This window comes from Bombina bombina, chromosome 2 (genome assembly GCF_027579735.1).
Source record: "Bombina bombina isolate aBomBom1 chromosome 2, aBomBom1.pri, whole genome shotgun sequence".
NCBI classification, from domain to species: domain Eukaryota; kingdom Metazoa; phylum Chordata; class Amphibia; order Anura; family Bombinatoridae; genus Bombina; species Bombina bombina.
The window spans coordinates 1,090,003,152-1,090,019,245 of NC_069500.1; the positions used below are offsets into that span (position 1 = coordinate 1,090,003,152).

Sequence of the window (16,094 nt, forward strand, 5' to 3'; positions counted from 1 at the left end):
AAAAGTCAATTTTACAAAGCATTGCAAGGATCAGTATTTCTTAATTGCATTTCTATAGACTGATGGCACTAAAGTTGGAAAATAATAAGAAGTATAAATTAGGCCAGAGGAAGGGCAAACAAAGTTATTGAGAATGTTTGACAGCTATTAAAATAATGACAATATTTAGAACTGATCTGCATGCATACATACACATCTACTTTATTCAAAGAGATAAGAATAAAATAGGAAGATAAACAGGCCCATTTATCAAGCTCCGTATGGAGCTTGAAGGGCGGTGTTTCTGGCGAGTCTTCAGACTCGCCAGAAACACAACTTATGAAGCAGCGGTCTAAAGACCGCTGCTCCATAACCCTGTCCACCTGCTCTGAACAGGCGGACAGGAATCGCCAGACATCAACCCGATCGAATACGATCGGGTTGATTGACAGCTCCCTGCTGGCGGCCGATTGGCCGCGAGTCAGCAGGGGGCGGCGTTGCACCAGCAGCTCTTGTGAGCTGCTGGTGCAATGTTAAATGCGGAGAGCGTATTGCTCTCCGCATTTAGCGAGGTCTTGCGGACCTGATCCGCAGTGTCGGATCAGGTCCGCAAGCCCTTTGATAAATGGGCCTGTTGGAGTGATACTCTCTGTAGTTTACAAATGGTGTTGTATAAAATCTTTCTACACCTTTCAAATGCTTTTGGCCAATTTCAGCGTTTTATCTTATAGTTGCGGGGTTAATTGTGTCATTAAAGTAACCAAATACAAACCAATTCTTATCATAATGGCAACTCATCAAATAAAGCTCTTGTGTATAATCTAGTCAAAAGCATTACAATCTCTTGAGAGATCATGGATTGAGTGAAATATATATCACAGGGAATGCTATATTAGAATTTAACAGCTTAGGGTCTAGACCAGGGTATGTGATGAAAGGACATATTTAATTGCTCAGATGCCTTTTGCTTCTTGAATGCTTAGAGCTGTATGTATAACCAGCACCACATTAAACACATACTTATGTATTGAAAGTGAAACGCATACATCTGACATAATGCTATATTATGCCAGTATATGATGAAAGTACAGTATTTTTACAGCAATTATAATTATGCAAACCATGACAAGACACAACTGTACAGCTTGCCTCAATTTTCCACGACTGCTTAGGCATTAGAAACAGATGCCCATTCTGTTTCCATAAATTCTGATTCATGCTTTTGGTTATGTTTCCTCTCAGTTAAACAGTTCAGATTTTACTTACGTCATGCATGGAGTCCAGAAGTTTTGTCAGTTGGAAATATCTCTGACAGCTTTGTCCTGTGCTGTGTGGACCCTTCAGAAGTATTTTCCTAAGCTCCTTAACGTAGTTAATTCTCATTTCTTCGAATGCTGCTTGAGATTTAAGTCCTTCCTTTGGTACTGATTGAAAAAAATATATAAACCCAAAAATGAAGTTATTAGGGTTCAAATTTCAATTAAATTACTGCCAAAAATTATTGTTAATCTTAAATAAAATAAGCTTAAACATTTGCAAATGCTTCACTAAATTTGCAAACTACAATTTTACTGTACTTAAGTTATTTCAGCACCATGAGAGATGAAAAGAGAAATGGAAACGTGAGATATGGAAAGAGGTGTCCTTATTGCTAGCTGATTAAACCTAATTATGGGCTAGATTACGAGTGGAGCGGTATTTTGCCCACCCGCTCACGTGATAACTCCGCTAGAAGTAAGGTTTTTTGTTCATTACAAGTTGAAAGTAAAAAGTTTTTGATTACGCACTAACCCGATGCGCACAAAAAGCCGAACTTTGAATATCGCAATTGTGTTAACGTATTTGCCCATAGAAGACATTGGAGCAGGAAAAGTGGAAAAAACTAACACCCTAATCCACCCTAATCGTGCGAAAACCCGATTGCGTTTTCTTAAGTGCGTCAACAACATGAAAAACAGAATTTATGCTTACCTGATAAATTACTTTCTCCAACGGTGTGTCCGGTCCACGGCGTCATCCTTACTTGTGGGATATTCTCTTCCCCAACAGGAAATGGCAAAGAGCCCAGCAAAGCTGGTCACATGATCCCTCCTAGGCTCCGCCTACCCCAGTCATTCGACCGACGTACAGGAGGAAATATGCATAGGAGAAACCATATGATACCGTGGTGACTGTAGTTAGAGAAAAAAATTCATCAGACCTGATTAAAAAAACCAGGGTGGGCCGTGGACCGGACACACCGTTGGAGAAAGTAATTTATCAGGTAAGCATAAATTCTGTTTTCTCCAACATAGGTGTGTCCGGTCCACGGCGTCATCCTTACTTGTGGGAACCAATACCAAAGCTTTAGGACACGGATGAAGGGAGGGAGCAAATCAGGTCACCTAAATGGAAGGCACCACGGCTTGCAAAACCTTTCTCCCAAAAATAGCCTCCGAAGAAGCAAAAGTATCAAATTTGTAAAATTTGGCAAAAGTGTGCAGTGAAGACCAAGTCGCTGCCTTACATATCTGGTCAACAGAAGCCTCGTTCTTGAAGGCCCATGTGGAAGCCACAGCCCTAGTGGAGTGAGCTGTGATTCTTTCAGGAGGCTGCCGTCCGGCAGTCTCATAAGCCAATCGGATAATGCTTTTAAGCCAAAAAGAAAGAGAGGTAGAAGTTGCTTTTTGACCTCTCCTTTTACCAGAATAAACAACAAGCAAAGAAGATGTTTGTCTGAAATCTTTAGTAGCCTCTAAATAGAATTTTAGAGCACGGACTACGTCCAAATTGTGTAACAAACGTTCCTTCTTTGAAACTGGGTTCGGACACAAAGAAGGTACAACTATCTCCTGGTTAATATTTTTGTTGGAAACAACTTTCGGAAGAAAACCAGGCTTAGTACGCAAAACCACCTTATCTGCATGGAACACCAGATAGGGCGGAGAACACTGCAGAGCAGATAACTCTGAAACTCTTCTAGCAGAAGAAATTGCAACCAAAAACAAAACTTTCCAAGATAATAACTTAATATCTACGGAATGTAAGGGTTCAAACGGAACCCCTTGAAGAACTGAAAGAACTAGATTTAGACTCCAGGGAGGAGTCAAAGGTCTGTAAACAGGCTTGATTCTAACCAGAGCCTGAACAAACGCTTGAACGTCTGGCACAGCTGCCAGCCTTTTGTGAAGTAAAACAGATAAAGCAGAGATCTGTCCCTTCAGAGAACTTGCAGATAATCCTTTCTCCAAACCTTCTTGTAGAAAGGATAGAATCTTAGGAATTTTTATCTTGTTCCATGGGAATCCTTTAGATTCACACCAACAGATATATTTTTTCCATATTTTATGATAAATTTTTCTAGTTACAGGCTTTCTGGCCTGAATCAGAGTATCTATTACAGAATCTGAAAACCCACGCTTTGATAAAATCAAGCGTTCAATCTCCAAGCCGTCAGTTGGAGGGAAACCAGATTCGGATGTTCGAATGGACCTTGAACAAGAAGGTCCTGTCTCAAAGGTAGCTTCCATGGTGGAGCCGATGACATATTCACCAGGTCTCCATACCAAGTCCTGCGTGGCCACGCAGGAGCTATCAAGATCACCGAAGCCCTCTCCTGATTGATCCTGGCTACCAGCCTGGGAATGAGAGGAAACGGTGGGAATACATAAGCTAGGTTGAAGGTCCAAGGTGCTACTAGTGCATCTACTAGAGTCGCCTTGGGATCCCTGGATCTGGACCCGTAGCAAGGAACCTTGAAGTTCTGACGAGAGGCCATCAGATCCATGTCTGGAATGCCCCATAATTGAGTTATTTGGGCAAAGATTTCCGGATGGAGTTCCCACTCCCCCGGATGGAATGTCTGACGACTCAGAAAATCCGCTTCCCAATTTTCCACTCCTGGGATGTGGATTGCAGACAAGTGGCAGGAGTGATCCTCCGCCCATTGAATTATCTTGGTCACTTCCTCCATCGCCAGGGAACTTCTTGTTCCCCCCTGATGGTTGATATATGCAACAGTCATCATGTTGTCTGATTGAAACCTTATGAATTTGGCCTTTGCTAGTTGAGGCCAAGCTTTGAGAGCATTGAATATCGCTCTCAGTTCCAGAATGTTTATCGGGAGAAGAGATTCTTCCCGAGACCATAGACCCTGAGCTTTCAGGGGTTCCCAGACCGCGCCCCAGCCCACCAGACTGGCGTCGGTCGTGACAATGACCCACTCTGGTCTGCGGAAGCTCATTCCCTGTGACAGGTTGTCCAGGATCAGCCACCAACGGAGTGAATCTCTGGTCCTTTGATCTACTTGAATCGTCGGAGACAAGTCTGTATAATCCCCATTCCACTGTCTGAGCATGCACAGTTGTAATGGTCTTAGATGAATTCGTGCAAAAGGAACTATGTCCATTGCTGCAACCATCAATCCTATTACTTCCATGCACTGCGCTATGGAAGGACGAAGAACAGAATTAAGTACTTGACAAGAGCTTAGAATTTTTGATTTTCTGACCTCTGTCAGAAAAATCCTCATTTCTAAAGAATCTATTATTGTTCCCAAGAAGGGAACTCTTGTTGACGGGGACAGAGAACTTTTTTCCTTGTTCACTTTCCATCCGTGAGATCTGAGAAAGGCTAGGACGATGTCCGTATGAGCCTTTGCTTTTGACAGAGACGACGCTTGAATCAGGATGTCGTCCAAGTAAGGTACTACTGCAATGCCCCTTGGCCTTAGAACCGCTAGAAGGGACCCTAGTACCTTTGTGAAAATTCTCGGAGCAGTGGCTAATCCGAATGGAAGTGCCACAAACTGGTAATGCTTGTCCAGAAAAGCGAACCTTAGGCACTGATGATGTTCCTTGTGGATAGGAATATGTAGGTACGCATCCTTTAAATCCACCGTGGTCATAAATTGACCTTCCTGGATGGTGGGAAGGATCGTTCGAATGGTTTCCATTTTGAACGATGGAACCCTGAGAAATTTGTTTAGGATCTTGAGATCTAAAATTGGTCTGAATGTTCCCTCTTTTTTGGGAACTATGAACAGGTTGGAGTAAAACCCCATCCCTTGTTCTCCTATTGGAACTGGATGAATTACTCCCATCTTTAACAGGTCTTCTACACAATGTAAGAATGCCTGTCTTTTTATTTGGTTTGAAGCTAATTGAGACCTGTGGAACCTTCCCCTTGGGGGTAGTTCCTTGAATTCTAGGAGATAACCTTGAGAAACTATTTCTAGTGCCCAAGGATCCTGAACATCTCTTGCCCAAGCCTGAGCAAAGAGAGAAAGTCTGCCCCCCACCAGATCCGGTCCCGGATCGGGGGCCATCCCTTCATGCTGTTTTGGTAGCAGTGGCAGGCTTCTTGGCCTGCTTACCCTTGTTCCAGCCTTGCATCGGTCTCCAGGCTGGTTTGGGTTGTGAAGTATTACCCTCTTGCTTAGAGGATGTAGAATTAGAGGCTGGTCCGTTTCTGCGAAAGGGACGAAAATTAGGCTTATTTTTAGCCTTAAAAGACCTATCCTGAGGGAGGGCGTGGCCCTTTCCCCCGGTGATGTCTGAAATAATCTCTTTCAAATCAGGACCAAACAGTGTTTTACCCTTGAAAGGGATGTTAAGCAATTTTGTCTTGGAAGACACATCCGCTGACCAAGACTTTAGCCAAAGCGCTCTGCGCGCCACGATAGTAAACCCTGAATTTTTCGCCGCTAATCTAGCTAATTGCAAAGCGGCATCTAAAATAAAAGAGTTAGCCAATTTAAGTGCATGAACTCTGTCCATAACCTCCTCATACGAAGATTCTTTATTGAGCGACTTTTCTAGTTCTTCGAACCAGAAACACGCTGCCGTAGTGACAGGAACAATGCATGAAATTGGTTGTAGAAGGTAACCTTGCTGAACAAACATCTTTTTAAGCAAACCCTCTAATTTTTTATCCATAGGATCTTTGAAAGCACAACTATCTTCTATAGGAATAGTAGTGCGTTTGTTTAGAGTAGAAACCGCCCCCTCGACCTTGGGGACTGTCTGCCATAAGTCCTTTCTGGGGTCGACTATAGGAAATAATTTGTTAAATATAGGGGGAGGAACAAAAGGTATGCCGGGCCTTTCCCACTCCTTATTTACTATGTCCGCCACCCGCTTGGGTATAGGAAAAGCATCGGGGGGCACCGGAACCTCTAGGAACTTGTCCATCTTACATAATTTCTCTGGAATGACCAAATTGTCACAATCATCCAGAGTAGATAATACCTCCTTAAGCAGTGCGCGGAGATGTTCTAATTTAAATTTAAATGTTACAACATCAGGTTCAGCTTGTTGAGAAATTTTTCCTGAATCTGAAATTTCTCCCTCAGACAAAACCTCCCTCCTGGCCCCTTCAGATTGGTGTGAGGGTATGTCAGAACAGTTATCATCAGCGTCCTCTTGCTCTTCAGTGTTTAAAACAGAGCAATCGCGCTTTCTCTGATAAGTAGGCATTTTGGATAAAATGTTTGCAATAGAATTATCCATTACAGCCGTTAATTGTTGCATGGTAATAAGTATTGGCGCACTAGATGTACTAGGGGCCTCTTGTGTGGGCAAAACTGGTGTAGACACAGAAGGGGATGATGCAGTATCATGCTTACTCCCCTCATTTGAGGAATCATCTTGGGCAATATCATTATCTGTGGCATCATTGTCCCTACTTTGTTTGGACACTATGGCACAATCATCACATAAATTTAAATGGGGAGAAACCTTGGCTTTCATACATATAGAACATCGCTTATCTGATGGTTCAGACATGTTAAACAGGCTTAAACTTGTCAACAAAGCACAAAAAACGTTTTAAAATAAAACCGTTACTGTCACTTTAAATTTTAAACTGAACACACTTTATTACTGAATATGTGAAAAAGTATGAAGGAAATGTTCAAAATTCACCAAAATTTCACCACAGTGTCTTAAAGCCTTAAAAGTATTGCACACCAAATTTGAAAGCTTTAACCCTTAAAATAACGGAACCGGAGCCGTTTTTACATTTAACCCCTATACAGTCCCAGGTATCTGCTTTGCTGAGACCCAACCAAGCCCAGAGGGGAATACGATACCAAATGACGCCTTCTATAAGCTTTTTCAGTGGTTCTTAGCTCCTCACACATGCATCTGCATGCCTTGCTCTCCAAAAACAACTGCGCATTAGTGGCGCGAAAATGAGGCTCTGTCTATGACTAGAAAAGGCCCCCATCTGAAAAAGGTGTCCAATACAGTGCCTGCCGTTTTTTTAAAACAATCCCCAAGATTATAATAACTATTAAGAGTTATAATCTGCAAAATATGCTTAGCAAAGTAATCGTTTTAGCCCAGAAAAATGTCTACCAGTTTTTTAAGCCCTTATGAAGCCCTTTATTCTTTTACTTAATCTAAGAAAATGGCTTACCGGTCCCCATAGGGAAAATGACAGCCTTCCAGCATTACAAAGTCTTGTTAGAAATGTGGCCAGTCATACCTCAAGCAGAAAAGTCTGCCAACTGTTTCCCCCAACTGAAGTTACTTCATCTCAACAGTCCTGTGTGGAAACAGCAATCGATTTTAGTAACGTTTGCTAAAATCATCTTCCTCTTACAAACAGAAATCTTCATCTCTTTTCTGTTTCAGAGTAAATAGTACATACCAGCACTATTTTAAAATAACAAACACTTGATTGAAGGATATAAACTACATTTAAACACCAAAAAACTCTTAACCATCTCCGTGGAGATGTTGCCTGTGCAACGGCAAAGAGAATGACTGGGGTAGGCGGAGCTTAGGAGGGATCATGTGACCAGCTTTGCTGGGCTCTTTGCCATTTCCTGTTGGGGAAGAGAATATCCCACAAGTAAGGATGACGCCGTGGACCGGACACACCTATGTTGGAGAAATATGAATATTTCACATTCCAATGTTCTTCACATAGAAAAATATGTTCTATTTAATCATACATTCATATTTCTACATATATTTGATGTTATTTTGGTACAATTTATATATATATATATATATACAGTCGTATGCAAATGTTTAGGCACCCCTGACAATTTAGATGATTTTCATTTATAAATAATTGTGTGTTTGGATCAGCAATTTCATTTTGATCTATCAAATAACTGAAGGACACAGTAATATTTCAGTAGTGAAATGAGGTTTATTGGATTAACAGAAAATATGCAATATGCATCCAAACGAAATTAGACAGGTGCATAAATTTGGGCACCCCAACAGAAATATTGCATCAATATTTAGTAGATCCTCCTTTAGCAGAAATAACAGCCTCTAGACACTTCCTATAGCCTGTAATGAGTGTCTGGATTCTGGCCGAGCATGGACAGCCCGCTTCAAATTACCCCACAGATTTTCAATGATATTCAGGTCTGGGGACTGGGATGGCCATCCCAGAACATTGTACTTGTTCCTCTGCATAAATGACAGAGTAGATTTTGAGCAGTGCTTTGGGTCATTGACTTGTTGAAATACCCAGCCCCGGCATAACTTCAACTTTGAGACATTTTCCTCAACATTATTCTCAAGTATCTGATGATATTGAGTGGAGACCATGCGGCCCACAACTTTAACAAGATTCCCAGTACCGGCACTGGCCACACAGCCCCACAGCATGATGGAACATCCACCATATTTTACTGTGGGTAGCAAGTGTTTGTCTTGGACGCTGTGTTCTTTTACCACCATGCATAATGCCTCTTGTTATGACTAAATAACTCAATCTTTGTTTCATCAGTCCACAGCACCTTCTTCCAAAATTAAGCTGGCTTGTCCAAATGTGCGTTTGCATACCTCAAGCGACTCTGTTTGTGGCGTGTGTGCAGAAAAGGCTTCTTCCGCATCACTCTCCCATACAGCTTCTCCTTGTGCAGAGTGTGCTGAATTGTTGAACGATGCAAAGTGACACCATCTGCAGCAAGATGATGTTGTAGGTCTTTGGAGGTGGTCTGTGGGCTGTTTTTGACCGATCTTACCATCCTTTGCCTTTGTCTCTCCGATATTTTACGTGGCCTGCCACTTCTGGCCTTAACAAGAACTGTGCCTGTGATCTTCCATTTCCTCACTATGTTCCTTACAGTGGACACTGACAGCTTAAATCTCTGTGAAAGCTTTTTGTAGCCTTCCAGTAAACCATAATGTTGAAGAATCTTTGTTTTCAGGTCATTTGAGAGTTGTATTGAGGCCCCCATGTTGCCACTCTTCAGAGGAGAGTCAAAGAGACCAATAATTTGCAATTGGCCCCTTAAATACCTTTTCCAATTAATTAGTGCTAGGTAGTTACATGTATTCAAATCAACAAAATGACAAGGGTGCCCAAATTTATGCACCTGTCTAATTTCATTTTGATGCATATTGCACATTTTCTGTTAATCCAATAAAGCTCATTTAACTACTGAAATATTACTGTGTACTTCAGTTATTTGATAGATTAAAATGAAATTGTTGATCCAAACACCCAATTATTTATAAATGAAAATCATGGAAATTGTCAGGTGTGCCTAAACTTTTGCATATGACTGTATATATATATATATATATATATATATATATATATGTGTGTGTGTGTGTTTGTTTAATTTGTTTAGTTAAAGAGGACTCCTCTGATGAAGAAGGGACCCGAGGGTCATTACCTTCAAAACGTGAGCGGAGGAAGATTCTACCATCCCCCACAAAGCGGAGCATTAAAGCAGAGGAAGATTCTACCATCCCCCAAAAAAGCTGAACAAGGAAGTTGTGCAAATCTCTGTGTATGTTCCTCCTTATGGTGCGGCACTTACCTCATTAGATTGAGGTCAAGGAATGTAAGTAGGAACCCTGACGGGGATCATAATCACTCAGCTTTATTTTACTTTGGATCAGTTTTATGAACTGTACACCATATCGACTATTGAAGTATTGAACTCTTGTACTAGATCTAATAATAAGGAGGTTAATTATTAACTAAGACCTGTAAGAGTGTTACTGAATAAGGTATATTAATTTACAACCTATACAGTGTATTTAGCTGAGCATAAGAACAAAATACAGGGTATTCAGGTCCCATATTATTATAACTAGCAGTAATAGTATTTTTCTATACAGCGCTGTACCACCACTTGCAACATATTTTTATCTACTATTAAGCGTACCACTGAGGGGTCGTACACAATATACTCCATTAGGAACAGCTGCTATAGGAATAAACTAGTCTTTCCTGATTTTTACAACTAGCAATATACGATCCAGCGCTTTTTATTTCTACTGATTTTGAGATATATATACAGATATATAGGAATATCTATTTACAAATATCATCTACTTGACTGTAAAGAGCTCCAATTCAATTTTCTATATGTGTACATATGTATTTATATGTGCATATATGTCTGTATATACATATAAATACATAACTACACATCTACGCAAAATATATATATATACATATATATATATATATGTATACATATATTTATACATACATATATAGACATGTATGTGTATTTATCTCTATGTTAAAACCATTTGCCTGCAAATTTTTTCTTATCACATGACACCTCATATTTTTGAGCCCTTATAACTTTTTTATGCAATTATATTTTAATATTTTTATTAGATGATGATATCATTAGTGTAACTACACTTTTTAATGTATTTTTTATGTGTTTTTTAACATTTTTTAATCAAGCGTAACATATGCCAATGTGCGTTAAATTCAATTGTGTTCAAGCGATCGCGTTTACTTTGAAACTGTAATATGTGCGCTACTTCCGATGCAATAACTAGAACTCACCACTTGTAATATGAGTGATGTTAGAACAGCCGCGCTATCCATTTAACGTATAAGGCGAGCTAACATTCTATGGTTAATATATTTAACCATTGACTTGTAATACTAGATTGTGAGCTATTCTTAGTGCAGGATCACAATATGGGTAGCACACTCTGCGCTATCAATAGCGATCCACTGTAATCTGGGCCTATGTTTTTAATCCTTGCAAACGGGGTTAAATACATAGTTAAAGTGATGTATAGGAGCCCTACACCAATCCAATCATTAGAGCTAGTTGCAAAAATCATCTGTGCTGCTACCGCTGCTGACTGGGTGACCAGTAGTTTCTGCTCAGCACCACCAGTGCTCTGCAGCTCCACAGCAGTATTTTAACTATGTGCTTAACCTATTTGCAGGGATTAAGCCCTTAGATTTGCAGGGTTACTAGTAATAAAATTACATGTTCCACATTAATAGCCATTTAAAGCTGTTTAATTTAATTTTGAAAGTAACAAAAATGTGCATGTCTGCACACGGCTTGTCAGCAGGATTAAAGCTCAATCGATGATAAACTTCTACAGCCACACAATCATAACAAAACAAAAACAAAGTTTATTTTCCAGCACAGGAATATTCATTTCCATAAAAAAGCAAGAAATCTATCGGCTAGATTTAGAGTTGGGCCGTAGCCGTGAAAACCAGCGTTAGAGGCTCCTAACGCTGGTTTTTACCGCCCTCTGGTATTTGGAGTCAGTCAGGAAAGGGTCTAACGCTCACTTTGCAGCCGTGACTTTTCCATACCGCAGATCCCCTTACGTCAATTGCGTATCCTATCTTTTCAATGGGATCTTTTTTTTTTCAATGGGATCTTTCTAACGCCGGAGTCGTGGCTGAAGTGAGCGTTAGAAATCTAACGACAAAACTCCAGCCGCAGAAAAAAAAAAAGGAGTTAAGAGCTTTCTGGGCTAACGCCGGTTTATAAAGCTCTTAACTACTGTGCTCTAAAGTACACTAACACCCATAAACTACCTATGTACCCCTAAACCGAGGTCCCCCCACATCGCCGCCACTCTATTAAATTTTTTAACCCCTAATCTGCCGCTCCGTACACCGCTGCCAGCTAAATTATCCCTATGTACCCCTAATCTGCTGCCCCTAATACCGCCGACCCCTATATTATATTTATTAACCCCTAATCTGCCCCCCCAAAGTCGCCGCCACCTACCTACACGTATTAACCCCTAATCTGCCGAGTGGACCGCACCGCTACTATAATAAAGTTATTAACCCCTAATCCGCCTCACTCCCGCCTCAATAACCCTATAATAAATAGTATTAACCCCTAATCTGCCCTCCCTAACATCGCCGACACCTAACTTCAAACATTAACCCCTAATCTGCCGACCGGAGCTCACCGCTATTCTAATAAATTTTTTAACCCCTAAAGCTAATTCTAACCCTAACCCTAACACAATATAATTTAAATCTAACGAAATAAATTAACTCTTATTAAATAAATTATTCCTATTTAAAGCTAAATACTTACCTGTAAAATAAACCCTAATATAGCTACAATATAAATTATAATTATATTGTAGCTATTTTAGGATTAATATTTATTTTACAGGCAACTTTGTAATTATATTAACCAGGTACAATAGCTATTAAATAGTTAATAACTATTTAATAGTTACCTAGTTAAAATAATTACAAAATTACCTGTAAAATTAATCCTAACCTAAGTTACAATTAAACCTAACACTACACTATCAATAAATTAATTAAATACAATACCTACAATTATCTACAATTAAACCTAACAATACACTATCAATAAATTATTTAAATACAATACCTACAAATAAATACAATTAAATAAACTAACTAAAGTACAAAAAATAAAAAAGAACTAAGTTACAAAAAATAAAAAAATATTTACAAACATTAGAAAAATATTACAACAATTTTAAACTAATTACACCTACTCTAAGCCCCCTAATAAAATAACAAAGCCCCCCAAAATAAAAAAAGGCCCTACCCTATTCTAAATTAAAAAAGTTCAAAGCTCTTTTACCTTACCAGCCCTGAAAAGGGCCCTTTGCGGGGCATGCCCCAAAGAATTCAGCTCTTTTGCCTGTAAAAAAAAAACATACAATACCCCCCCCCCAACATTACAAGCCACCACCCACAAACCCCTAATCTAACCCAAACCCCCCTTAAATAAACCTAACACTAAGCCCCTGAAGATCTCCCTACCTTGTCTTCACCTCACCGGGTTCACCGATCGGTCCAGAAGAGAGTCCGAAGTCTTGATCCAAGCGGCGGCTGAAGAACTCCATCATTGGGCTGAAGTCGGAAGTCCATCATCGGGATGAAGTCTTCTATCAAGCCGAATCTTCAATCTTCTTTCTTCCGGAGCGGAGCGGAGCCATCTTCTTCCCAGCCGATGCGGATCCAACCTCTTCAAGCGACGCCTACTCGCCGAATGACGGTTCCTTTAAATAACGTTATCCAAGATGGCGTCCCTCGAATTCCGATTGGCTGATAGGATTCTATCAGCCAATCGGAATTAAGGTAGGAATATTCTGATTGGCTGATGGAATCAGCCAATCAGATTCAAGTTCAATCCGATTGGCTGATCCAATCAGCCAATCAGATTGAGCTCGCATTCTATTGGCTATTCCGATCAGCCAATAGAATGCGAGCTCAATCTGATTGGCTGATTCCATCAGCCAATCAGAATTTTCCTACCTTAATTCCGATTGGCTGATAGAATCCTATAAGCCAATCGGAATTCGAGGGACGCCATCTTGGATGACGTCATTTAAAGGAACCGTCATTCGGCGAGTAGGCGTCGCTTGAAGAGGTTGGATCCGCGTCGGCTGGGAAGAAGATGGCTCCGCTCCGCTCCGGAAGAAAGAAGATTGAAGATGCGGCTTGATAGAAGACTTCATCCCGATGATGGACTTCCGACTTCAGCCTGATGATGGAGTTCTTCAGCCGCCGCTTGGATCAAGACTTCGGACCCTCTTCTGGACCGATCGGTGAACCCGGTGAGGTGAAGACAAGGTAGGGAGATCTTCAGGGGCTTAGTGTTAAGTTTATTTAAGGGGGGTTTGGGTTAGATTAGGGGTATATGGGTGCTGGGTTGTAATGTTGAGGGGGGGTATTGTATGTTTTTTTTACAGGCAAAAGAGCTGAATTATTTGGGGCATGCCCCACAAAAGGTCCTTTTAAGGGCTGGTAAGGTAAAAGAGCTTTGAACTTTTTGAATTTAGAATAGGGTAGGGCATTTTTTTTATTTTGGGGGGCTTTGTTATTTTATTAGGGGGCTTAGAGTAGGTTTAATTAGTTTAAAATTGTTGTAATATTTTTCTAATGTTTGTAAATATTTTTTTATTTTTTGTAACTTAGTTCTTTTTTATTTTTTGTACTATAGTTAGTTTATTTAATTGTATTTATTTGTAGGTATTGTATTTAAATAATTTATTGATAGTGTAGTGTTAGGTTTAATTGTAGATAATTGTAGGTATTTTATTTAATTAATTTATTGATAGTGTAGTGTTAGGTTTAATTGTAACTTAGGTTAGGATTTATTTTCCAGGTAATTTTGTAATTATTTTAACTAGGTAACTATTAAATAGTTATTAACTATTTAATAGCTATTGTACCTGGTTAATATAATTACAAAGTTGCCTGTAAAATAAATATTAATCCTAAAATAGCTACAATATAATTATAATTTATATTGTAGCTATATTAGGGTTTATTTTACAGGTAAGTATTTAGCTTTAAATAGGAATAAGTTATTTAATAATAGTTAATTTATTTCATTAGATTTAAATTATATTTAACTTAGGGGGGTGTTAGGGTTAGACTTAGCTTTAGGGGTTAAAAAATATATTAGAATAGCGGTGAGCTCCGGTCGGCAGATTAGGGGTTAATGTTTGAAATTAGGTGTCAGCGATGTTAGGGAGGGCAGATTAGGGGTTAATACTATTTATTATAGGGTTATTGAGGCGGGAGTGAGGCGGATTAGGGGTTAATAACTTTATTATAGTAGCGGTGTGGTTTGGTCGGCAGATTAGGGGTTAATTATTGTAGGTAGGTGGAGGCGACGTTGTGGGGGGCAGATTAGGGGTTAATAAATATAATATAGGGGTCGGCGGTGTTAGGGGTACATAGGGATAATGTGGGTAGCGGCGGTTTACGGAGCGGCAGATTTGGGGTTAATAATAATATGCAGGGGTCAGCGATAGCGGGGGCGGCAGAATAGGGGTTAATAAGTGTAAGGTTAGGGGTGTTTAGACTCGGAGTACATGTTAGAGTGTTAGGTGCAGACGTAGGAAGTGTTTCCCCATAGAAAACAATGGGGCTGCGTTAGGAGCTGAACGCTGCTTTTTCGCAGGTGTTAGATTTTTTTTCAGCTCAAATGGCCCCATTGTTTTCTATGGGGAAATCGTACACGAGCACGTTTTTTTAAGCTGGCCGCGTCCGTAAGCACCGCTGGAATTTAGAGTTGCAGTAGCATTAAATTATGCTCTACGCTCCCTTTTTGGAGCCTAACGAACTGAAAATGCAGCCATTCTGTGAACTCTAAATACCAGCGGTATTTAAAAGGTGCGGGGGGAAAAAAGCATGCGTAGCTAACGCACCCCTTTGGCCGCAGAACTCTAAATCTAGCCGTATATTTCTTATTAAAATGCAATCTTTTAGATTCAACAATGAAAATGTTGTTAATGTCCCTTTAAATCCAGTACTTCCAACATATTCTACTTATGTTTCACATAACATAACATAATAAGTGAAATGGGCTGCAATAGCTGTTTAAGATATATTCCCTGATAAGCACTGCGGTCTCCTTCTCCACTAACACTTGATGTTATATTGTAAAAAGATCAACCACATCTGAAACCCAGTACAAGAATATGAATAATGGGCATATGTGCTGTTGCCTGTTGATATAATAAATGCACAGTATTTTATTATTCTGATGGCCATGATGGTTAGAAAAAACTGACAGAACCCCCTTGCACCAAACAAGCACACCCATTGGTGCATAGCTGAAGAATGCTACCTATGCCGAGAGTGAAGGAAGCAAATACAAAGTGACACAGGCTTTCTTCAGGGCATCCCCTGATTTAATAAAGAAAAACAAAAATACAGGATCTGAGAATCATCATCACTCTTTACATTCTATAGACAAAAACATACTTAAATAACTATTCTGGTCCTCACATAAGATGAAACACCTTTCAATGACCCATAATGCACTGGGTAAAAACGAGGTTAACACACAGAGGAGATCCCCCTCCCCCAGTGGTCGTGTAATGACAATGAGGTTCTCTACACTAATACAATTACTGTGA

The 16,094-nt window shown here is 39.9% G+C and overlaps 1 protein-coding gene across 3 annotated transcripts in view; it reads right to left on the reverse strand.

The window, feature by feature from the left end:
* The window catches only part of NR3C2 (nuclear receptor subfamily 3 group C member 2), an 869,318-nt gene that overhangs the window by 58,800 nt on the left and 794,424 nt on the right, over positions 1-16,094 (reverse strand). For all 3 annotated transcript variants that reach the window (XM_053703728.1, XM_053703726.1, XM_053703727.1), the window contains exon 8: positions 1,246-1,403. In XM_053703728.1, the coding sequence (XP_053559703.1) occupies positions 1,246-1,403 (158 nt within the window). The remainder of the gene's footprint in view (positions 1-1,245; positions 1,404-16,094) is intronic.